The sequence below is a fragment of the Cherax quadricarinatus genome, chromosome 52 (assembly GCF_038502225.1).
Source record: "Cherax quadricarinatus isolate ZL_2023a chromosome 52, ASM3850222v1, whole genome shotgun sequence".
Taxonomy (NCBI): domain Eukaryota; kingdom Metazoa; phylum Arthropoda; class Malacostraca; order Decapoda; family Parastacidae; genus Cherax; species Cherax quadricarinatus.
Window position 1 is genome coordinate 11,783,080 of NC_091343.1, and position 25,000 is coordinate 11,808,079.

The following is a 25,000-nucleotide window of genomic DNA, read 5'->3' on the forward strand; positions in this document are numbered from 1 at the left end:
AGGACTCGACCCCTGCAACCACAAATAGGTGAGTACAAATAGGTGAGTACACACACATTGCCAGACTCACACATACACTCCCCCCCCCACCGACATCTCACTCCTTCACCTGATCCCTCCCCTCCCTCTTTCACCCTCCCCCTCCCCACCTCTCCGTCCTTCTCCCTCTCCCACTCACCCACTTGCTTCTCCCTCCTTCCCACTCCCCCTCCCCACTACTCTCCCACATAGCCACAGTTCCTCCTCTACCTCCCCCCCACACTCTGACATACACAATACTAACCTAACATACAGAATTACATAGGTTTCCCACTCTGAGGCAATCAGGATAAAACAAAGATGGGTTGCCAGAGAGCAACAAGAAAAACCAAGGGACAGGAGGAGGAAACTGCAAAGGAAGATTGGGCAGCAGAGCTCACAAAAAGGGAACATGAATGGGAAAAGAAGCTAGAAGAACTTAGCATGAGAATGGAAGAGAGGATAGACATGGAAAGCAGGAAGTGGGAGGTGCAAGTCAAAGCAGCAGAGGCCAGGATACAGAGTTTAGAAGAGGAACTAAAAAATCTGAAACAGCCTAAAGAACTAAAGAACATTTTGGGATTGACAACAGAGACTGCTACCTCAGTCACAAATAAGGGGACTGTAGGGAAAGAAGGAGCAAAACTGCATGTAGAAGCTCAATCAGTGGAGACTGTAGTAAATGAAAGAGCTAAGCTATATGTGGAGTCCCTAACAGACCACAGCAGAGCCCAGGGAAAGCCGAGAAAGGAAAATGACAGGCCACCGAGCCCAAGTACATTAGGTAGTGAAACTGAAAAAAGGAAAGCTGCAATGGAGGAAATCAAATTGAATGAGGGGATACACAGGGATATGCAGTGGGAGAATAAAAGGGTGAGGTCAGTCTTTGTGTATGGGCTCCAGGAAGTTGAAGGCGAAACATATGAAGCAAGAAAACAAGGGGAAAAAAAGCAATTGAAAGCATCATGAAAGCAATAGGAGAAGACGACATGACCCAGCTGGAAAATTTTCAGAGAATAGGGGGGTTTGTAAAAAAAAGAACCCGGCCAGTGAAAGTGACCTTCAAGGCAGAATCGACTCGGAACAGGATCCTGCAGGAGAAAGCACGATTAAGGGACATGCCAGCATACAGGAAGGCGTATCTCGACCGTGACAGAACACAAGCAGAAAGGCTGAAACTGAGAGAGATGGTACAAAGGCGAAAGGAGGAAAGAGAGGGGATGGAGAAGACAGACAGTAGATCCCAGACACAGGAAGATCAAATACAGCCTCCCTCACAACTTCCTATAGAAGCCTCCCAACCAGGTCAACCCAAGTGCAACCAAACACTCTAAACCAAAGCACCCATGCCATATCCAATACCCCCACCCACTGCATTACAAACTCCAACCCACAGCAACCACCCATAGTTCCTTATCAGGTCTCCCACTTCCCCAACCCCAATACACCTCCAAGACCACAATCTTAGAAAAGAAGTTGAAGGTGTGGTATACAAATGCAGATGGAATAACAAATAAGTATGAGGAGTGGCACGAAAGAATCAAGGAGACATCCCCAGACATAATAGCACTCACAGAAACAAAACTCACCAGAATAATAACAGATTCAATCTTTCCATCCGGATATCAAATCCTCAGGAAAGACAGAGGGAGGAGAGGGGGAGGAGGAGTTGCACTGCTCATTAAAAACCAGTGGGGGTTTGAGAAAATGGAAGGAATGGATGGCACGGGCGAAAGGGACTACTTAGTAGGAACAATCCAGTCTGAGGGACATAAGGTGATAATTGCAGTAATGTACAACCCACCACAGAACTGTAGGAGGCCAAGAGAAGAATACGATGAGAGCAACAGAGCAATGGTCGACACACTAGCCGAGGTGGCCAGGAGAGCACACATGGGGGTAGCAAAGTTACTAGTTATGGGTGATTTCAATCACAAGGAGATTGACTGGGAAAACCTGGAGCCCCATGGGGGTCCCAAAACATGGAGAGCCAAGATGATGATGGATGTGGTACTGGAAAACCTCATGCATCAACATGTTAGAGACACTACCAGAGAGAGAGGAGAGGATGAACCAGCAAGACTGGACCTTGTATTCACCTTGAGTAGTACTGACATCGAGGATATCATTTATGAAAGGCCCCTGGGAGCTAGTGATCATGTGGTTCTGTGCTTCGACTACATAGTTGAGCTCCAAGTGGAGAGAGCAGCAGGAATAGGGTGGGAAAACCAAACTACAAAAGGGGGAACTACTCAGGCTTGAGGAACTTCTTTCAAGACATTCAGTGGGAGAGGGAACTGACAGGAAAAGCAGTACAAGAAATGATGGACTATGTGGCAACAAAACGCAAGGAGGCAGAGGAGAGGTTTGTTCCCAAGGGAAACAGAAATAATGGGAAGAACAGAACGAGTCCTTGGTTCACCTAAAGGTGCAGGGAGGCAAAAACTAGGTTTACCAGAGAATGGAAAAGGCACAGAAGACAGAGAACTCAGGAAAATAAAGAGATTAGCCGAAGAGCCAGAAACGAATATGCACAGATAAGAAGGGAGGCTCAGCGGCAATACGAAAATGACATAGCATCGAAAGTCAAGACTGACCCAAAGCTGTTGTACAGCCACATCAGGAGGAAAACAACAGTCAAGGACCAGGTAATCAGACTGAGGAAGGGTGATGGGGAATTCACAAGAAACGACCGGGAGGTATGTCAGGAGCTCAACACGAGATTTAAAGAAGTATTTACAGTGGAAACCGGTAGGACTCCAGGAAATCAGAGCAGGGGGGTACACCAGCAAATGCTGGATGAGGTACATATAACCAAGGAGGAGGTGAAGAAACTGCTATGCGAACTTGACACCTCAAAGGCGGTGGGACCAGACAACATCTCTCCGTGGGTCCTTAAAGAGGGAGCAGAGATATTGTGTGTACCATTAACAAAGATCTTCAACACATCATTTGAAACTGGGCAACTCCCCGAGGTATGGAAGATGGCAAATGTAGTCCCAATTTTTAAAAAGGGAGACAGACATGAGGCACTAAACTACAGACCTGTACCACTAACGTGTATAGTATGCAAGGTCATGGAGAAGATCATCAGGAGGAGAGTGGTGGAGCACCTGGAAAGAAACAAGTGTATAATTGACAACCAGCATGGTTTCAGGGAGGGAAAATCCTGTGTCACAAACCTACTAGAGTTTTATGACAAGGTGACAGAAGTAACACAAGAGAGAGAGGGTTGGATCGACTGCATTTTTTTGGACTGCAAGAAGGCCTTCGACACAGTTCCTCACAAGAGGTTACTGCAAAAGCTAGAGGATCAGGCACACATAACAGGAAAGGCACTGCAATGGATCAGAGAATACCTGACAGGGAGGCAACAACGAGTCATGGTACGTGACGAGGTGTCAGAGTGGGCGCCTGTGACAAGCGGGGTTCCACAGGGGTCAGTCCTAGGACCTGTGCTGTTCTTGGTATATGTGAATGACATAACGGAAGAGATAGACTCAGAAGTGTCCTTGTTTGCGGATGATGTGAAGTTAATGAGAAGAATCAAATCGGATGAGGATCAGGCAGGACTACAAAGAGACCTGGACAGGCTGCAAGCCTGGTTCAGCAACTGGCTCCTTGAGTTTAACCCTGCCAAATGCAAAGTCATGAAGATTAGGGAAGGGCAAAGAAGACCACAGACACAATATAGTTTAGATGGCCAAAGTCTGCAAACCTCACTCAAGGAAAAAGATCTGGGGGTGAGTATAACACCGAGCATATCTCCTGAGGCGCACATCAATCAGATAACTGCTGCAGTATACGGGCGCCTGGCAAACCTACGGATAGCGTTCCGATACCTCAGCAAGGATTCGTTCAAGACTCTGTATACCATTTACGTCAGGCCCATACTGGAGTATGCAGCACCAGTTTGGAATCCACACCTAGTCAAGCACGTCAAGAAATTAGAGAAAGTGCAAAGGTTTGCAACAAGACTAGTCCCAGAGCTACGGGGATTGTCCTACGAAGAAAGGTTGAGGGAAATCGGCCTGACGACACTGGAGGCCAGGAGGGTCAGGGGAGACATGATAACGACTTATAAAATACTGCACGGAATAAACGAGGTGGACAAAGACGGGATGTTCCAGAGATAGGACACAGACACAAGAGGTCACAATTGGAAGTTGAAGACTCAGATGAATCAAAGGGATGTTAGGAAGTATTTCTTCAGTCATAGAGTAGTCAAGCCGTGGAATAGCCTAGAAAGTGAAGTAGTGGAGGCGGGAACCATACATAGTTTTAAGGCGAGGTATGATAAAGCTCATGGAGCAGGGAGAGAGAGGACCTAGTAGCAATCAGTGAAGAGGAGGGCCAAGAGCTATGACTCGACCCCTGCAACCACAAATAGGTGAGTACAAATAGGTGAGTACACACACACACACACTCACACACACACACACACACACACACACACACACACACACACACACACACACACACACACACACACACACACACCCGCACCACAGTTACAGTATTAGAACAGAAGTTGAAGGTTTGGTACACAAATGCAGATGGATTAACGAACAAACATGAGGAATGGCAAGAAAGAATCAATGAGAAGTCCCCAGACATCATAGCAGTTACAGAAACAAAACTCACGGAGACAATAACAGATGCAATCTTCCCACCAGGATACCAGATCATGAGGAACGATAGAAGGGGCAGAGGGGGAGGTGGGGTTGCTCTGCTCGTAAAAAAACAGATGGAAATTCGAGTAAATGGAAGGCATAGATGAGACGGGAGAAAGCGACTACATAGTAGGTACACTTCAGTCTGGGGAACACAAAGTGGTCATTGCAGTGATGTATAATCCACCACAGAACTGCAGGAGGCCAAGAGAGGAATATGAAGAGAGCAATAGAGCAATGGTGGACACACTTGCTGAGGTGGCAAGAAGAGCTCACTCCAGCAGAGCAAAGTTGCTGGTTATGGGGGATTTCAACCACAGGGAGATTGACTGGGAAAATCTGGAGCCACATGGGGGTCCCGAAACATGGAGAGCCAGGATGTTGGACGTGGTGCTGGAAAACCTCATGCACCAACATGTTAAGGATACTACCAGAGTGAGAGGGGAGGATGAACCAGCAAGATTGGACCTTGTGTTCACCCTGGGCAGCTCAGACATTGAGGACATCAAGTATGAGAGTCCCCTAGGAGCTAGCGACCACGTGGTTCTGTGCTTTGAATACATAGTAGAGCTGCAAGTAGAGAGAATAACAGGAGTTGAATGGGAAAAGCCTGACTATAAAAGAGGGGACTACATAGGGTTGAAGAACTTCCTGCAGGAGGTCCAGTGGGACAGAGAACTGGCAGGAAAACTAGTAAATGAAATGATGGAATATGTAACAACAAAATGCAAGGAGGCAGTGGAAAGGTTTATTCACAAGGGCAACAGTAACAACAGGAAGACCAGAACGAGCCCCTGGTTTACCCGACGGTGTAAGGAGGCAAAAACAAAGTGCAATAGGGAATGGAAAAAGTACAGAAGGCAGAGAACACACGAAAATAGGGAGATCAGTCGCAGAGCCAGAAATGAGTATGCACAGGTAAGGAGGGAGGCCCAGCGACAGTATGAAAATGACATAGCATCGAGAATCAAGACTGACCCGAAACTGTTGTATAGCCACATCAGGAGTAAGACAACAGTCAAAGACCAGGTGGTCGGATTAAGGACAGAAGGTGGAGAACTCACAAGAAATGATCAGGAGGTATGTGAGGAGCTGAACAGGAGATTTAAGGAAGTTTTTACAGTAGAGACAGGAAGGGCTGTGGGAAGACAGTACAGAAGGGAACATCAAGAGGGAATATACCAACAAGTGTTGGATGACATACGAACAACCGAGGAGAAGGTGAAGAAGCTCCTAAGTGACCTTGACACCTCAAAGGCGATGGGACCGGACAACATCTCCCCATGGGTCCTTAGAGAAGGAGCAGAGATGCTGTGCGTGCCTCTAACCACAATCTTCAACACATCCCTTGAAACTGGGTAACTACCTGAGAAATGGAAGACAGCTAATGTAGTCCCCATATTTAAGAAAGGAAACAGAAACGAGGCGCTAAACTACAGACCTGTGTCTTTGACATGTATTGTGTGCAAAGTCATGGAGAAGATTATCAGGAGGAGAGTGGTCGAACACCTGGAAAGGAACAAGATTATAAATGAAAACCAGCATGGGTTCATGGAAGGCAAATCGTGTATTACAAACCTCCTGGAGTTTTATGACAAGGTAACAGAAGTAAGACACGAGAGAGAGGGATGGGTAGATTGCGTTTTCCTAGACTGCAGGAAGGCCTTTGACACAGTTCCCCACAAGAGATTAGTGCAGAAGCTGGAGGATCAGGCTCATGTAACAGGGAGGCCACTGCAATGGATCTGGGAATACCTGACAGGGAGGCAGCAACGAGTCATGGTACGTGAAGAGGTATCACAGTGGGCGCCTGTGACGAGCGGGGTCCCACAGGGGTCAGTTCTAGGACCAATGCTATTTTTGATATATGTGAACGACATGATGGAAGGAATAGACTCTGAAGTGTCCCTGTTCGCAGATGATGTGAAGTTGATGAGAAGAATTAAATCGGATGAGGATGAGGCAGGTCTGCAAAGAGACTTGGGCAGGCTGGACATGTGGTCCAGTAACTGGCTTCTCGAATTCAATCCAGCCAAATGCAAAGTCATGAAGATTGGGGAGGGGCAAAGAAGACCGCAGACAGAGTATAGGCTAGGTGGACAAAGACTACAGACCTCACTCAGGGAGAAAGACCTTGGGGTGACCATAACACCGTGCACATCACCGGAGGCACAGATCAACCAAATAACTGCTGCAGCATACGGGCGCCTGGCAAACCTGATAAGGAATCGTTCAAGACACTGTACACTGTGTATGTTAGGCCCATACTGGAGTATGCAGCACCAGTCTGGAATCCACACCTGGTCAAGCACGTCAAGAAGTTAGAGAAAGTACAAAGGTTTGCAACAAGGCTAGTCCCAGAGCTCAGGGGAATGTCGTACGAGGAAAGGTTGAGGGAAATCGGACTGACGACACTGGAGGACAGAAGGGTCAGGGGAGACATGATAACGACATACAAGATACTGCGGGGAATAGACAAGGTGGACAGAGATAGGATGTTCCAGAGAGGGGACACAGGGACAAGGGGTCACAACTGGAAGCTGAAGACTCAGACGAGTCACAGGGACGTTAGGAAGTATTTCTTCAGTCAAAGAGCTGTCAGGAAATCGAATAGCCTAGCAAGTGAAGCAGTGGAGGCAGGAGCCATACATAGTTTTAAGAAGAGGTATGATACAGCTCAGGAAGCAGAGAGAGAGAGGACCTAGTAGCGATCAGTGAAGAGGCGGGGCCAGGAGCTGAGTCTCGACCCCTGCAACCACAATTAGGTGAGTACAATTAGGTGAGTACACTCACTGAAAGTGGAGACAGATTTGCCTCGAAAATAAATCTTGCGGAAGCAGGCTACATGTTACTGAGGTAGAGAGATCCCTAGAAAAAAAACCATTAACTATCACTCACAGAGACAGAGAACTGGTAAGAAAATCAGTAAACAAGATGATGGAATATGTAACAACGAAGTGCAAGGAGGAAGAGGAAAGGTTTGTTCCCAAGGAAAATAGAAATAATAGGAAGACCAAAGCGAGTCCTTGATTTACCCGAAGGTGTAGAGAGGCAAAAACTAAGTGCAACAGAGAAAGGAAAAGGTACAGGAGGCAAAGGACCCAGGAAAATAAGGAGATTCGTAGAAGAGCCAGAAACGAGTATGCACAGATAAGGAGGGAGGCCCAGCGACAGTACGTAAAGGACATAGCATCGAAAGTGAAGTCTGACCCGAAATTTCTGTATAGCCACATTAGGAGGAAGACAACAGTCAAAGACCAGTTGATAAGGCTGAGGAAAGAAGGTGGGGAACTCACAAGAAACGATCAAGAAGTATGTGAGGAGCTCAATATGAGATTTAAGGAAGTATTTACAGTAGAGACAGGAAGGCCTCTGTGGGGACAGAACAGAGGGGGACACCAGCAAGGAATATACCAACAAGTGTTGGATGACATACATACAAATGAGGAGGAGGTGAAGAAGCTGCTAAGGGACATCGATACCTCAAAGGCAATGGGACTGGACATCTCCCCGTGGGTCCTTAGAGAGGGAGCGGATATGCTGTATGTGCCACTTACCACAATCTTCAACACATCCCTGGAAACTGGGCAACTACCTTAGGTATGGAAGACGGCAAATGTAGTTCCAAATTTTAAAAAAGGAGACAGGAAAGAGGCGCTAACCTATAGACCTGTGTCACTGACGTGTATAGTATGCAAAGTTATGGAGAAGATTATCAGGAGGAGAGTGGTGGAGCACCTGGAACGGAACAAGAGTATAAACGCCAACCAGCATGGATTCATGGAAGGCAAATCCTGTGTCACAAACCTTCTGGAGTTTTGTGATAAAGTAACGGAAGTAAGGCACGAGAGAGAGGGGTGGGTTGATTGCATCTTCTTGGACTGCAAGAAGTCCTTTGACACAGATCCTCTAGCAGAAGCTAGAGGACCAGGCGCATATAACAGGAAGGGCACTGCAATGGATCAGAGAATACCTGACAGGGAGGCAACAACGAGTCATGGTACGTGATGAGGTATCACAGTGGGCACCTGTGACGAGCGGAGTCCAACAGTGGTTGGTCGTAGGACCAGTGCTATTTTTTGGTATATGTGAACGACATGATGGAAGGGTTAGACTCAGAAGTGTCCCTGTTCGCAGACGATGTGAAGTTAATGAGAAGAATTAAATCAGATGAGGACCGGGCAGGACTTCAAAGAGACCTGGACAGACTGGACACCTGGTCCAGCAACTGGCTTCTCGAATTTAACCCCGCCAAATACAAAGTCATGAAGATCGGGGAAGGGCACAGAAGACCGCTGACGGAATATAGGCTAGGAGGCCAAAGACTGCAAACGTCGCTCAAGGAGAAAGATCTTGGGGTGAGTATAACACCAAGCATGACTCCGGAAGCACACATCAACTAGATAACTGCTGCAGCATATGGGCGCCTGGCAAACCTGAGAACAGCGTTCCGATACCTTAGTAAGGAATCGTTCAAGACACTGTACACTGTGTACGTTAGGCCCATACTGGAATATGCAGCACCTGTTTGGAACCCGCACTTGATCAAGCACGTCAAGAAATTAGAGAAAGTGCAAAGGTTTGCGACAAGGTTGGTTCCAGAGCTAAGGGGAATGTCCGATGAAGAAAGGTTGAGGGAAATCGGCCTGACGACACTGGAGAACAGGAAAGTCAAGGGAAACATGATAACATATAAAATACCCGCCGGAATAGACAAGGTGGACAAAGGATGTTCCAGGGAAGGGACACAGAAACAAGAGGTCACATTTGGAAGTTGAAGACTCAGATGAGTCAAAGGGATGTTAGGAAGTATTTCTTCAGTCATAGAGTTGTCGGGCAGTGGAATAGCTTAGAAAGTAACGTAGTGGAGGCGGGAACCATACATAGTTTTAAGACGAGGTTTGATAAAGCTCATGGAGCAGGGAGAGAGAGGACCCAGTAGTAACCAGTAAAGAGGCAGGGCCAGGAGCTAAGACTCGACCCCTGCAGCCACAAATAAGTGAGTACAATAGGTGAGTACTCCCTAGCTCACTTTCTCGACATCATATACGTCACACTTCAATAACTCAAGCATCCATATTTCCTAGTTCAGTCACTGCATTTCCCGTCTTCTAAACTTATTCTTTGCTAACTTTATTTCTGGAGAGTCCTTTGGAGAAATTATTGATATAATTTACGTGAAGTGTTAGGCCTATGTAAAGCACATGTTTGTGTGTGTGTGTGTGTGTGTGTGTGTGTGTGTGTGTGTGTGTGTGTGTGTGTGTGTGTGTGTGTGTGTGTGTGTGTGTGTGTGTGTGTGTGTGTGAGTGAGAGTAGAAGAACCAGCATATATATTCAGTAAGAAGTTAACGTAATGAGAGCTCAATGAGTCACCGATTTCTTAAACAGAAACGAACTGTGTAATAAATCTCACACACACACACACACACACACACACACACACACACACACACACACACACACACACACACACAAACACAATTTTCCTGCCAAATACAGTAGCTGACCAGTGGAATGCATTGAAAAAAAAAATGAGTGCCACAACCACTGGAAATTTGGAAGAAAAAAAATGTGATGAAACGAGACGTAAAGACGAGACACAGCGAGCACAACTGTGCTCCTGGAGTCTCGAATATATAATTACGAATAAGTAATTACGAATAAGTAATTACGAATAAGTGATTACGAATAAGTGATTATGAACTGTTAATTGCTAATAGGTAATTACGAATTAGTGATTAGGAATAGGTAATTAAATGGGTAGCTACGAGTAGGTAATTACGAAAATGTAATTGCGAATGAGTAATTACAAAAATGTGACTACGAATAGGCAATTACGAATAGGTAACTACGAATAATTACGAATAGGTGATTATATACACAAATTTGGATTCTTCCTGTCCTTTTGTAGGTAACACTTGAGGTGACTGACAGAAACAGTGTTATGTTACTACTTGGTAATTGCAATATTTTACACTTGACACTGAGTACTTTCATGTTGGCTGTGCATCATCCCTGCCTCACCCCTGCACTGCCTCTCTCCTGCCCTGCCTCACCCCTGCTCTGCCCCACCCAACAATGCCCCAGACCCGCCGTGCTCTGGCTGTTCTATTTCAGCCCTGCCTCTGTCTTACCCAAGCCCCTGCCACAGCCCTGCTACACAGCCTTACTCTGTAATAGCATTACTAAACAAATATATTATTATTATTATTATTATAATCAAAAAGAAGCGCTAAGCCACAAGGGCTATACAGCGTAAACAAATATAGAAACCCGTCAGTTTCAGTCGTTAAAATCTACGTCATACTGTTCATCAATTTCCCCTCGTACAATATAACGTCTGTAGAGGCGAAATTTTTCCGTCAGTGATGTGACTGTTTATTTAGTCTTGGATCATTGAATAAAGTTGATACTGTGACAACTACTATAGTTTCACAAATTATAATGATTTTTAACATACAGTAATGTTGACAAACGGATCAGAGAACTGACAGGATGATGAATTGACAGTTATGTAACATCTGGGTAACTTTAGTGTAGATAAAGATACCCAAGTGTTGGACAAGTGTCTAGTTCATAATACAGCTGATAAATAATTCCCTTCTCCATCATTCCAAACAAAAGCGTCTCGTTTGCAACTGCAGAAAATCTGGTCACTTGATACCACTGAATATATCATTGCTTAGTTAATCTTAAGTTAATTTTAAGGCTGCCCATAATGCTCTGCATACAAGGGGCTTTTGGCATGTACACTTAACCACTGTATTTCTTTTGTACAGCTATGTATCATGTCCAAATAAAAAATAAATAAATAAATAAATATATAGAGCCGCACGGTGCGTCGCCTCTCCCCCAGCAACGCCCCATAAACTGGACCACTTTTCCTTTCTGTCCAGTCTTGGCGTTTGCTGAGCCTTTCTGGTTTTTATGACTTTTCGGCAGCAACAACAACAAATGCAGCAGCAACAGAAGCCACAGCATCAGCAACAGCAGCATTAACGAAAGCCGCAGCAGAACTAGCAGAAGCAGTAGCAGAAACAACAGCAGAAGCAGCAGCAGGAGCATCGACAACAGCAGCATAATTAACAGTAGCAGCAAGACGCACGACCCATAACTGACCAGCCCCACCTCTTTTTTATCCTTGGGCTTAAAAATCAATGGCAAAAACGTAGAAGAGACTAGCAAGAATAAAGGTAGAACAGGCGAGAAAGGTTGAAGGCAGACAGGAATAGGCGAAACAAAAAAATGAAAAGGTTAAGTGAACGGACCACTTTCGTGTGGGTAGTAAGAGTGACTGTGTTACATAGTGACGAGTATCACAATTCATTATCGCATGTCCTCCTTTTTCCAGGTCGGTTTTCAGTTTCTTGAAAGTCTGGGAGTCCACGATATTTAAGACGTGTGTGTGTGTGTGTGTGTGTGTGTGTGTGTGTGTGTGTGTGTGTGTGTGTGTGTGTGTGTGGTGTGTGTGTGTGTGTGTGTGTGTGTGTGTTTCACTGTCCCTTTGCATAATTCCTCACAGAGTTGTCGTGTATTCATTGGTGGGCAAGTGACAGCAGCTGTGAAGAATATTTTTGTGGTAGTCTCTTCTTCATCTTCAGTTTCTTAGTCAAATGTGAATGTATCCTCTGTTGCTGTTGCTGCTGTGCTGCTGCTGGAGGCTACTTACTGGTGATTGGCTCCACTGTCGGTGTAAAATTGTTCAGATGAGTGTTGATGGACTTGACTCCACGAGAATTTAGATGGAATTTCTGGGATATTTCATATACGAGTTATTATCTCAACACAATACTTTGTTTAGTGTTGTGTTGTATTGAGTGAGCTGCAGTGTTGATGTGTACGTAGATCATGCTTGTTATTATCTTGATTGTTGAGATGTAAGTACATTATACTTGCTGCTATCTTGATTGTTGTAGAACCTTGTAAATCTGTGTCTGGGTCTAGTGGAGTCGCTGTAAGAGTTAAGGCTGCTTGTTGTTTGAGTGCAGGATTTCCTGGGTGCTTTCCTGAAATCTGTTTATTGCTGCCTAGGAAGTGAATCTGGATGTGTTGATTTTTTCAGGTGTTAAAGTGTGATGATCACCTTTATAGTTAAGGCATTTTGGTAGGTTTCATTTTTGTAGTCCCTGAAGGAACGTCTGTTACTGATATATTCAGAGCAAAATTTCTGGTTATTCAAAGAGCAGCTGGTAGCGAATTTGTTTTAGGTTGAAAAGATTAGGCAGTCATTTGCAATTCACACTGAGGTCATTTGTTGTAACATTGATTGTTCCTGTGATAGACCTCAATCTCACTTTTTGTGTTTGCATAGCACTTACTTCCCCGACCACACGGGGATCGTAAGGAAAAGTAGAAGGTTGGTGTTGTTACTACGAGCACCAGATAAGAAGTCGTGAGCAGAATGATCAGATCCGAACGTGTGATGAATCCTCCGAGTCTTCTACTGTTGAAGTTCATTAACCAATTGCCCACTAACATTGGTCATGCTAAGCCAAGCATACACACATATATATATGCATACGCTAACTATGGCATTCTCAGCTACTGTACTGCAATTATAACACTTCATTAAACTGAAAATTAGGCTTTACGAAATTTGTGGCTGTTCCTCTCCTCTCATCGTGTGCTGACTGACTCGCCCTCATTGTTCCGAGACTATGGAAGCGTGTTCAGTTCTAATGCCATTTAAAGCAACTCAAGAAAAAAAAGCGTACGTGAGCACCGTAAACATTTTAGGACACTTTTTACATACGTTGCACAACATAACTATGTGTTGACGCCCCTTTACCATCTACTTTCAGATGCTGCAGGGACTCGTGTGGCTGGCCAGCTTGGCCTTGTGTCTGGCTGAGCTGCCCATATCCCCGTCTTATGGTACTCCACCACTTCCAGTTTACGGTCCACCTCGCCCAGTTTACGGTCCTCCTCGCCCAGTTTACGGTCCACCACCTGCACCATGCTACCCTGAGACCAAATATGTTACTAAAGTTCAGACTAAGATCCAACAGGTGGGGCAAACATTCTCTTTGTACACTAACTAATAATCATATACAGTAAGATGCATAATAATGAAATCACTGCAAAATATCCTGTAAGCTTCACATCAAAAAGTTGTATTATAATTAGATCGAACAATGGGTACTGTTTTGGAAGTAACGATTCAAAATTTTGCATGAACAGTTATTTGTAAATATCAACGCTTTAGCACTTTCAACATACATTTTATTTACATAAAATTGTATATACTGAATATTTTCTTGATTTACTGTATCATATATTTGTGTCTCGCAGGTACCCGTGTACACGACTGTTTACCAGACGCAGGTGGTACCTACTACCTTGTACCAGACGCAGTATCAGACGGTGTACAAGACACAGTACCAAACGCAGTTTGTGCCACAGTACGTCACCGAAACAGACATCCAGGTGCAGTATGTGACGCAGACGGAGTATGTCAACCGCTACATTACATCCTATGTCAAGCAGTACGTCACCCAGACAGCCTATGAAACTCGGTACCTAACACAGATAGCCTACCAGACCCAGTACGTCACAAAAACTCAAATTCAGTACGAAACTAAGATTCAGTACACCCCAAGTTACGTAACTAAGGTTAATTATGTGACAGAGACCGCCTACCTCACCAAGGTGATACCTCAGTACACCACCGTCGTCAAGAAGGAGACTAACTATGTCACCTACTGCCCCCCACCTCCACCAGCCTACGGTCCCCCACCTGCTCCTACCTACGGCGCCCCACCTGCTCCTGTCTACGGCGCCCCAGAAGTCTTGCCTTCCTACGGACAGTAAGAACCAGTATTACGCAGGCTACTGACGAACATACCTAGTAAAACGCACGGAGATGGATACAGTTGTGTCCATGGAAGATGATGTTAATCATAGATCACTTCTGGAACAACAGACGCACTCTGGTTGCGCACTTCAACACTAAAACAGAGTCCTTCAATGTGTTCACTCATTCTGTATAAATATATTAACAATGTTTGAGGCACAAGAAGTGACCAAGTGATGGGCAGCCGTCGTACTCAGGATGGATGGAATTTATTACAAAAGAAGTGAACAATACAAGGCAGAGGTTGGGGTCAACGGAGCGACTCGGAATCTCGGCAGTGTTCCAGGAAATTTAGCATCAAAATATTTTCGTTTTTTTCTTTTTATAAGAACGAATAATTAATTTTAAGCTGGCCTCTTTCGCACACAAATAAATTGTAATTAGTGTTTATTTCGCAAACTTTTTTCAGGTCAAGATATATATGTATAAATATATATATATATATATATATATATATATATATATATATATATATATATATATATATATATATATATATATATATATATATATATATATACATATATATCGTGCCGAATAGGTAAAACTTGCGATTTTGGCTTAAATAGCGAAGCTGTTCTTGCCGAATAAGGCAAGCGAAAATCTGTGTATGCAGTAATTTCACAGAAATCACCCTGAACCTAACGAAAAAAATATATTTCATTGTCTTTGTTCATTACTAAATTATTATAAACTTATCTAAAACATATTTACTTGGATTAGGCTAAATTAATTAAATTGCGCTTGTTCACTTCTTACAAAATTATTAACTTTTACATTAACATATATGAAAAAAAAATTGTCTTTAAGCGTACAAGAGAAAATTTTAGAAAGGACTTAATTTTAAATGAGTTCTTGCTAATTGACCAGTTTTACGTATTCGGCACGACATATATACATATATATATATATATATACATGTATATATATATATATATATATATATATATATATATATACATACATGTATATATATATGTGTGTGTGTGTGTGTGTGTGTGTGTGTGTGTGTGTGTGTGTGTGTGTGTGTTTGTGTGTGTGTGTAGTCACCTATTTGTAGTTGTAGGGGTCGATTCATAGCTCCTGGCCCCACCTCTTCACTGATCGCTACTAGGTCCTCTCTCTCCCTGCTCCATGAGCTTTACCAAACTTCGTCTTTAAACTATGTAAGGTTCCTGCCTCCACCACGTCACTTTCTAAGCTATTCCACATCCTGACAACTCTGTGCCTGAAGAAATACTTCCTAACATCCCTTTGACTTATCGGAGTCTTCAACTTCCAATTGTAACCCCTTGTTTCTGGAACATCCTGTCTTTGTCCACCTTATCAATTCATCGCAGTATTTTATATGTCGTTATCATGTCTCCCTTAACCCCCCTGTTCTCCAATGTCGCCAGGCCGATTTCTCTTAACCTGGGACTAGTCTTGTTGCAAATCTTTGAACTTTCTCTAATTTCTTGACGTGCTTGACCAGGTGTGGATTCCAAACTAGTGCTGCATACTCCAATATGGGCCTAACGTACACGGTGTACAGAGTCTTGAACGATTCCTTATTGATGTATGGGAACGTTATTCATAGGTTTTCCAGGCGCCCATATGCTGCAGCAGTTATCTGGTTGATGTGCGCCTCAGGAGATGTGCTCGGTATTATACTCATACCTAGATCTTTTTCCTTGAGTGAGGTTTGCAGTCTTTGGCCACCTAGACTATGCTCTGTCTGCGGTCTTCTTTGCTCTTCCCCGATCTTCATGACTTTGCATTTGGTGGAGTTAAATTCAAAAAGCCAGTTGCTGGACCAGGCTTGTAGCTTGTCCAGATCTCTTTGTAGTCCTGCCTGATCCTCATCCGATTTAATTCTCATGATTAACTTCACATCATCTACAAACAGGAACACTTCTGAGTCTATCCATTCCGTCATATCATTCACATATACCAAAAACAGCACAGGTCCTAGGAGTGACCACAGTGGAACCCCGCTCATCACAGGCGCCCACTCTGTCACATCGTCACGTACCATGACTCGTTGTTGCCTCCCTGTCAGGTATTCTCTGATCTATTGCAGTGCCTTTCCTGTTATGTGTGCTTGATCCTCTAGCTATTGCATTACCCTCTTGTGAGGAACTGTGTCGAAGACCTTCTTGCAATCCAAGAAAATGCAATCTATCAACCCTTCTCTCTCGTGTCTTATTTCCGTTACTTTGTCATAAAACTCCAGTAGGTTTGTGACAGGATATTTCCTTCCCTGAAACCGTGCTGGTTGTCGTTCATTAGCTCCACCACTCTCCTCCTGATAATCTTCTCAATGACTTTGCATACTATACATGTCAGTGACACAGAACTGTAGTTTAATACCTCGTGTCTTTCTCATTTCTTAAAAATTAGGACTACATTTGCCATCTTCCATAACTCAGGTAGTTGCCCAGTTTCAATGGATGTGTTGAAGATTTTTGTTAGTGGCAAACACAACATCTCTGCTCCCTCTCCATGAACCCACGGAGAGATGTTGTCCGGTCCCACCGCCTTTGAAGTATCAAGTTCACATAGCAGCTTCTTCACCCTCCCCCTCGGTTATGTGTATTTCATCCTGTCTCCACTGTAAATATTTCTTTAAATCTCAAGTTGATCTTCTCACATACTTCTTGGTCGTTTCTTGTGAACTTTCCACCTTTCTTCCTCAGCCTGATTACCTGGTACTTGACTGTTGTTTTCCTCCTGATGTGGCTATACAACAGCTTCGGGTCAGACTTGACTTTCGATGCTATGTCATTTTCGTATTGTCGCTGAGCCTCCCTTTTTATCTGAGCTTATTCGTTTCTGGCTCTTCTGCTGATCTCTTTATTTTCCTGGGTCCTCTGTCTTCTGTAGTTTTTCGGTGGCTTAGTGCACTTAGTTTTTGCCTCTCCCGACACTTTTGGGTGAACCAAGAACTCGTTCTGGTTTTTACATTATCTCTCTCATACATACACACATACATACATACATACATACATACATACATACATACATACATACATACATACATACATACATGCATACATACATACATACATATTGTTAAAGTCGCTTATTTTGATACTCTGCGTTACATTAAGTTCGCTTAACCTGACCTTTTGTACTAAGATAATAAAATTATTCATATAGCTCCCGTAGTTGTGCTGACGTTACTTTTATTGACTAATAACTTGACAGTTTTCTCGACTAATAACTTGATAATTTTGACTCATAACTTGTTAGCTCCATGATAACTTCGTCTTGCTGAACATTTATATCAGTTATTTTAATTAATTTTTAGCAATTTTTTGTATTTTTTTACCTTGCACAGACTGCGAGAATGTAGTGAGTCAGTTGCGAAATTTTAATATTGGCAAATAAAACATGTATTTACTTACTCTGGTATTGATTTTCATCCTAAACAAACACACACACACACATACAAACACATACACACACACACACACATACACACACGCACACACACACACACACACACACATACACACACACACACATACACATACAAACACACAGACACACACACGCATATACACACATACACACACACATACACACACACACACATATACACACACACACACATACACATACATATACACACACACACACACACACACACACACACACACACACACACACACACACACACACACACACACACACACACACACACACACACATATATATACACATACACACACACACCCACACACACACACACACACACACACACACAATACACACACATACACACACACACATACACACACACACACATACACACACACACACACACATACACACACACACACACACACACACACACACACACACACACACACACACACACACACACACACACACACACACACACACACACACACACACACACACAACTATTCTCAGAACCCCACAACCTACCACACCATCCCAACACACACTAGAATCCATACCCACAGCTTCCACCCAACACCGAGCTATAGAATCCCACAGTATGCTTCCAGGTCTCCCACCCTCACAGGCCCCCCAAACCACAGTGTTGGAAAGGAAACTGAAGGTATGGTACACAAACGATAATGGAATAACAAATAAGTGGAAGGAGTGGCACGAAAGGGTCAAAGAAGCATCCCCGGACATCATAGCTCTCACAGAAACCAAGCTTACAGGTATGATAACAGATGTCATCTTTCCAACGGGATACCAGGTCCTGAGGAAAGACAGAGGGAACAGGAAGGGGGTGGAGGAGTGGCACTGCTGATCAAAAACCAATGGAATTTTGATGAGCTGGAGAGAGGAGACAATAGAGAAGAAAGTGATTACATAGCGGGAACGCTTCACTCTGGAGGTCCTAAGGTGGTAATTGCACTGATGTATAACCCACCACAGAACAGCAGGAGGCCAAGGCAAGAGTATGATGAGAGCAATAGAGCAATGGTTGACACACTGACTGCAGTGGCCAGAAGAGCTCATGCATGCAGGGCAAAGCTCCTGATAATGGGTGACTTTGACCACAAGGAGATTGATTGGGAGAACTTGGAGCCACATGGGGGCCAAGATACATGGAGGGCTAAGATGATGGAGGTGGTACTGGAAAACTTCATATACCAACACGTAAGGGACACTACAAGAGAGAGAGAGGAGAGGATGAACCAGCAAGACTGGACTTAGTATTCACCTTGAGTAGTGCAGATATTGAGGACATCACATACGAAAGACCCCTTGGGGATAGCGATCATGTGGTTTTAAGCTTCGAATACACAGTAGAGCTACAAGTGGAGGGGGAAGCAGGGAGGCCAGGACGAATGAAGCCAAACTACAAGAAAGGGGACTACACGGGAATGAGGAACTTCCTGAGCGAGGTTCAGTGGGACAGAGAACTGGCAGGGAAGCCAGTTAATGAGATGATGGAATATGTAGCAACAATGTGCAAGGAGGCTGAGGAGAGGTTTGTACCCAAGGGTAACAGGAATAATGAACAAGCCAGGATGAGCCCATGGTTCACCCAAGGGTGCAGGGAGGCAAAAACCAAGTGTGCTAGGGAATGGAAGAAATATAGAAGGCAAAGGACCCAGGAGAATAAGGAGAGCAGTCATAGAGCCAGAAACAAATATGCACAGATAAGAAGGGAGGCCCAGCGACAATATGAAAACGGCATAGCAGCGAAAGCCAAATCTGACCCGAAACTGTTATACAGCCACATCAGGAGGAAAACAACAGTCAAGGTCCAGGTAATCAGGCTAAGGAAGGAAGGAGGATAGATAACAAGAAATGACCGTGAAATATTTGAGGAACTCGACAAGAGATTCAAAGATGTGTTCACAGAGGAGACAGAAGGGGCTCCAGAAAGACGGAGAGGTGGGGCACACAACCAAGTGCTGGACACAGTGCACACAACCGAGGAAGAAGTGAAGAGGCTTCTGAGTGAGCTAGATACCTCAAAGGCAATGGGGCCAGATAACATCTCTCCATCGGTCCTGAGAGAGGGAGCAGAGGCGCTATGTGTACCCCTAACAACAATATTCAATACATCTATCGAAACAGGGAGATTGCCTGAGGCATGGAAGACAGCAAATGTAGTCCCAATCTTTAAAAAAGGAGACACACATGAAGAACTAAACTACAGACCAGTGTCACTGACATGTATAGTATGCAAAGTCATGGAGAAGATTGTCAGGAGAAGAGTGGTGGAACACCTAGAAAAGAATGATCTCATCAACAGCACCCAACATGGTTTCAGGGACGGGAAATCCTGTGTCACAAACCTACTGGAGTTCTATGACAAGGTGACAGCAGTAAGACAAGAGAGAGAGAGGTGGGTGGATTGCATTTTCTTGGACTACAAGAAGGCGTTTGACACAGTACCACACAAGAGATTAGTGCAAAAACTGGAGGACCAAGCAGGGATAACAGGGAAGGCACTACAATGGATCAGGGAATATTTGTCAGGAAGACAGCAGCGAGTAATGGTACGTGGCGAGGTGTCAGAGTGGGCACCTGTGACCAGCGGGTTTCCACAGGGGTCAGTCCTATGACCAGTGCTGTTTCTGGTATTTGTGAACGACATGACAGAAGGAATAAACTCTGAGGTGTCACTGTTTGCAGATGACATGAAGTTGATGAGAAGAATTCATTCGATCGAAGACCAGGCAGAACTACAAAGGGATCTGGACAGGCTGCAGACCTGGTCCAGAAATTGGCTCCTGGAGTTCAATCCCACCAAGTGCAAAGTCATGAAGATTGGGGAATGGCAAAGAAGACCGCAGACTACAAACCTCACTCAAGGAAAAAGATCTTGGGGTGAGTATAACACCAGGCACATCTCCTGAAGCACACATCAACCAAATAACTGCTGCAGCATATGGGCCCCTGGCAAACCTCAGAACAGCATTCCGACATCTTAATAAGGAGTCGTTCAGGACCCTGTACACCGTGTACGTTAGGCCCATATTGGAGTATGCGGCACCAGTTTGGAACCCACACCTAGCCAAGCATGTAAAGAAACTAGAGAGAGTGCAAAGGTTTGCCACAAGACTAGTCCCAGAGCTAAGAGGTATGTCCTACGAGGAGAGGTTAAGGGAAATCAACCTGACGACACTGGAGGACAGGGGAGATAGGGGGGACATGATAACGACTTACAAAATACTGAGAGGAATTGACAAGGTGGACAAAGACAGGATGTTTCAGAGATGGGACACAGCAACAAGGGGACACAGTTGGAAGCTGAAGACACAGATGAATCACAGGGATGTTAGGAAGTATTTCTTCAGCCACAGAGTAGTCAGGAAGTGGAATAGTTTGGGAAGAGATGTAGTGGAGGCAGGATCCATACATAGCTTTAAGCAGAGGTACGATAAAGCTCATGGTTCAGGGAGAGTGTCCTAGTGGCGACCAGTGAAGAGGCGGGACCAGGAGCTTGGACTCGACCCCTGCAACCTCAACTAGGTGAATACAACTAGGTGAGTACACACACACACACACACACACACACACACACACACACACACACACACACACACACACACACACACACACACACACACACACACACATACACACACACACACACACACACACACACACGCGCGCGCCTAGGTGACAGTTCGTGCGTCTGTAGTGGTGTATATGGGTCTGGTGCCCAATTTCCTGAGTAAATCAGTTATTTGCCTGCCCCATAGTCCATGGGTCTCCCATCCTACTGGGGCAAATTGGTATTGACTTCATAATCCCCATTCTCGTTGAGTTTAGGTTCTTCCCTGTGACCAGCAGCGACAGTACCTATACTCTTTCCTGATATTATGTTGGTTGTATTGTAGCACTGGATGGTGCTGTTACATACAGTTACTGGGAAAAGGTCCGGAGAGGACAGCCATTGTCTTCTGAATACAAAACTTTTGAGTTTGTAAACGCTGCTGTCTTAAAAGCTTATACATCTACGCTTGCTTAGTTCCAGAATAAGTTTAATGATCTCCGTTGAAATTCTAGAGAATCTTAACATGATTTGCTTACGGGAAAAAAGCGCTTCTGCAGTGCCGCAGAGCAGTAAACGTAGGTCAGGATTTCAACAGACTGGTGACTTTAGCCCTTTGTTGCTTATGTGTCTAGTTATGTGAAAGTTATCTAAAAAAAATATCTTTGCTAGATGAGGTAAGTGAATTGAACATTGACCTTCCATTTAGCCCCGAATGCGGTTAAGACCTAAATAGGTGAAATGCAGATTTCCAGGAGTTTCCTGACTCTGAGCCAGCAGGTGTCGTCGAGGTACTTGTAATTAGGAGACCAGTGACTGACCAGCAGGCGCCACACAGCAGTTCTCCAATTACTCCAAAATTAAAGTCCACAAAAACTGTAGGGGTCACACAGCGCCTGAGGAATGAAAGGTAATCAAGTGTGATCCAGAAAAGGAAGAGCAGCTTAAATTTCTTAAATCAAGAGCCCTACGTTAAATATCAAGTCCTCACTCCTCTTCCCCTTCAGAGGATTCAACAGTTAAAAAGATCTTTATTGTAATATCAGAACTTACTATCGTATAGTTTATTTATACAGTGAGTTTTCTATCTAAGAACTGCTGTCCTACGTCAGCTAACACCCAAGTGTCTGTCTACTGCTAGGTGAACGGTGGGGGGTGACTTACCCGCACGTCTCGCCCATGAATATTACTCAAGTCCTGTATGATGAGTCGAATGCTATAACCAGTAAGCTACTGAAAATCTACATTCAGATAATAATAATTTGATTAATCTCCGACCCGAAATGCATATACAAAGTTCCATTAATTTTAAATATGCTTTATTTATGAAATTACAGTCTTCTGTAGCTTCTTATATCGTACTTCAGAGGATCTTGTGGAAAGTAGCGGCTAATTCATTGTGCATCCCTCAGTCATCCTATGGTTCCACAGTCTTCTGTATACTACTCTATGTGTGGTGCTTCACTAACAGTAGCAGGTGGCATTCTCGAGGATGAGTTTTGAGTGTCACCTGGGCGTGTTTCCTTACACCTGTTGTTCTCGTTCACCTAGCAAGCAAGTAGGTATCTGGGTGTTAGTCGACTGGTGTGGGTTGCATCCTGCGGGACAAAATTTAAAGACCCCAGTGGAAATAAGACAGACCTCTATGACGCTCTGATTTTCTTGGGTTCTTCTGGATGGCTGACCTTCCGGGGTTAAAAATCTTAACAAAATCTAGTCAAAGTAGCTTCTCTACTAGTGTTAGAGATTCCTAAAGTGCTCTCCCACTGTAGCTGTTTCGGATCAGCGGCCAGTCCTCTGCCTGTATGCAGTCTTGTGCCGTTCAGGCTGGAGTACGACTGCCAGATCTTGCCCAGTTCTTCCCTGTTGCACTTGATAAATCCCGTTCATCATCTAGGGATACGACTTTTCACTAGCGCATTCCATACTTTCCTTGTCGAAAGCCTCTATGTTGAGTCTGGTGAGCTTTCCCTGGATCTCCATCAAGAGGAACTGACTTACATTACCTGTTTCAGTAACGACGTACTTCCGTTAACCTGGCTCATGCTGCGATTTTTGTAGGAGAAAGGGAGGCCGTGTGGTTGTCGTGCCGTTAGGCGTCTTAATGCAGCCCTCTCTCCTGGAGTGTGGCCTTATTATGTCTGTGGTCAGAGAGGGTGACTACTTTCCCTGTCTTTCATTGATGGCGCCAGAGGATCATCGTCGGCAGTGGATGGAGACCTCTAAGTTTCGAACCCCGGTGATGAATTTGGCTAATTTCTTGGATCATGATTCATTTTATGCTTCTGAGATCTAGATCTTTATTGACTGGTCACCACATGGGTGGTGGTGGCTTTGCTCTAATCGCCAGTGAAGACTCGTATTGTGCACAGCTACTTAGTTCTCAGTGTCGACAGCAGAGCTTCACGCAATCCTCGCTGTTCTTGTCCTGATAACTGGCTTAGATGGTTCTCAGTTCACTGTGTACTCAGATTTCTAATGTGCTCTGTCTGCTCCGGCCCAGTATGCCTCTGTCCACCCTGTAGTTCAAAGAATCCAAGCATGGTTAGCTCATCTCCACACGCAGCCATTGAGGTACCTAGGACATAGCAAGTATGGCAGGTGCCCGGGCGCCTCTTGAAGGGGCGGCGCCACGGAGCAGTTTCTATTCAAACCAGACAAACCATGCTCGGATAGTGAAAAAGATTTTCAGAATCCTTGGTTTTATCTAGACGAGCCAGAAGGACGCTGAGAGCTTAGTAGAAGACTCAAGAAATGGTAATGACACGATTGCAAACAAACCATACCCCCGGCCGGGATTGAACCCGCGGTCATAGAGTCTCAAAACTCCAGCCCGTCGCGTTAGCCACTAGACCAGCTAGCCACAATAAGATTCATCCAACTAGGTATATTTCTATACCTAGTTGGATTAATCTTATTGTGGCTAGCTGGTCTAGTGGCCAACGCGACGGGCTGGAGTTTTGAGACTCTATGACCGCGGGTTCAATCCCGGCCGGGGGTATGGTTAGTAGAAGACATCTCGAAACAGCTAGAGAAGGATGAAATGGAGCTACAATATAAAGGTTACAGTGTCACGACAAAGCTACTGTAATGGTGTTCATCAAAAAATAAGTGAGAAAAACAACCAGGCAGTGTTTGTGAATTATGAGGATCACTCATTCAACTTGGTGAGTGTACAAGAAGCCAAGAAGTATACAGTGATGAACACGTTTTTTAGAACCACCGAAACTGTTAGTTTAATATGTTTATTATGCACCCCATACCCATCCTGTGGGCGGTAGTCAAAAGATTACAGAGGTACATAATGGGTCCAGGGACTGGACTCCAAAGTTATGATAGATGAACTAGTTACAAAGGTAATGAGCTCCAGGTAGATCTGGTCACAATCATGACAAGTTACAGAGGTAATGAATCATCTACACGTCTATACGTGGTTACAGTCATGAAGAAATTACAAAGAAATAAGCCATTTAC

General features: G+C 44.4%; 1 protein-coding gene across 1 annotated transcript in view; it reads left to right on the forward strand.

Moving 5' to 3' along the window:
• The window catches only part of LOC128696818 (adhesive plaque matrix protein-like), a 29,398-nt gene extending 14,418 nt beyond the window's left edge, over positions 1-14,980 (forward strand). Inside the window, exons 2-3 of the mRNA XM_053788196.2 lie at positions 13,493-13,699; positions 13,983-14,980. Of these exons, the coding sequence (XP_053644171.2) occupies positions 13,493-13,699; positions 13,983-14,501 (726 nt within the window). The 3' untranslated portion in view covers positions 14,502-14,980. The remainder of the gene's footprint in view (positions 1-13,492; positions 13,700-13,982) is intronic.
• Positions 14,981-25,000: the final 10,020 nt, after the last annotated feature.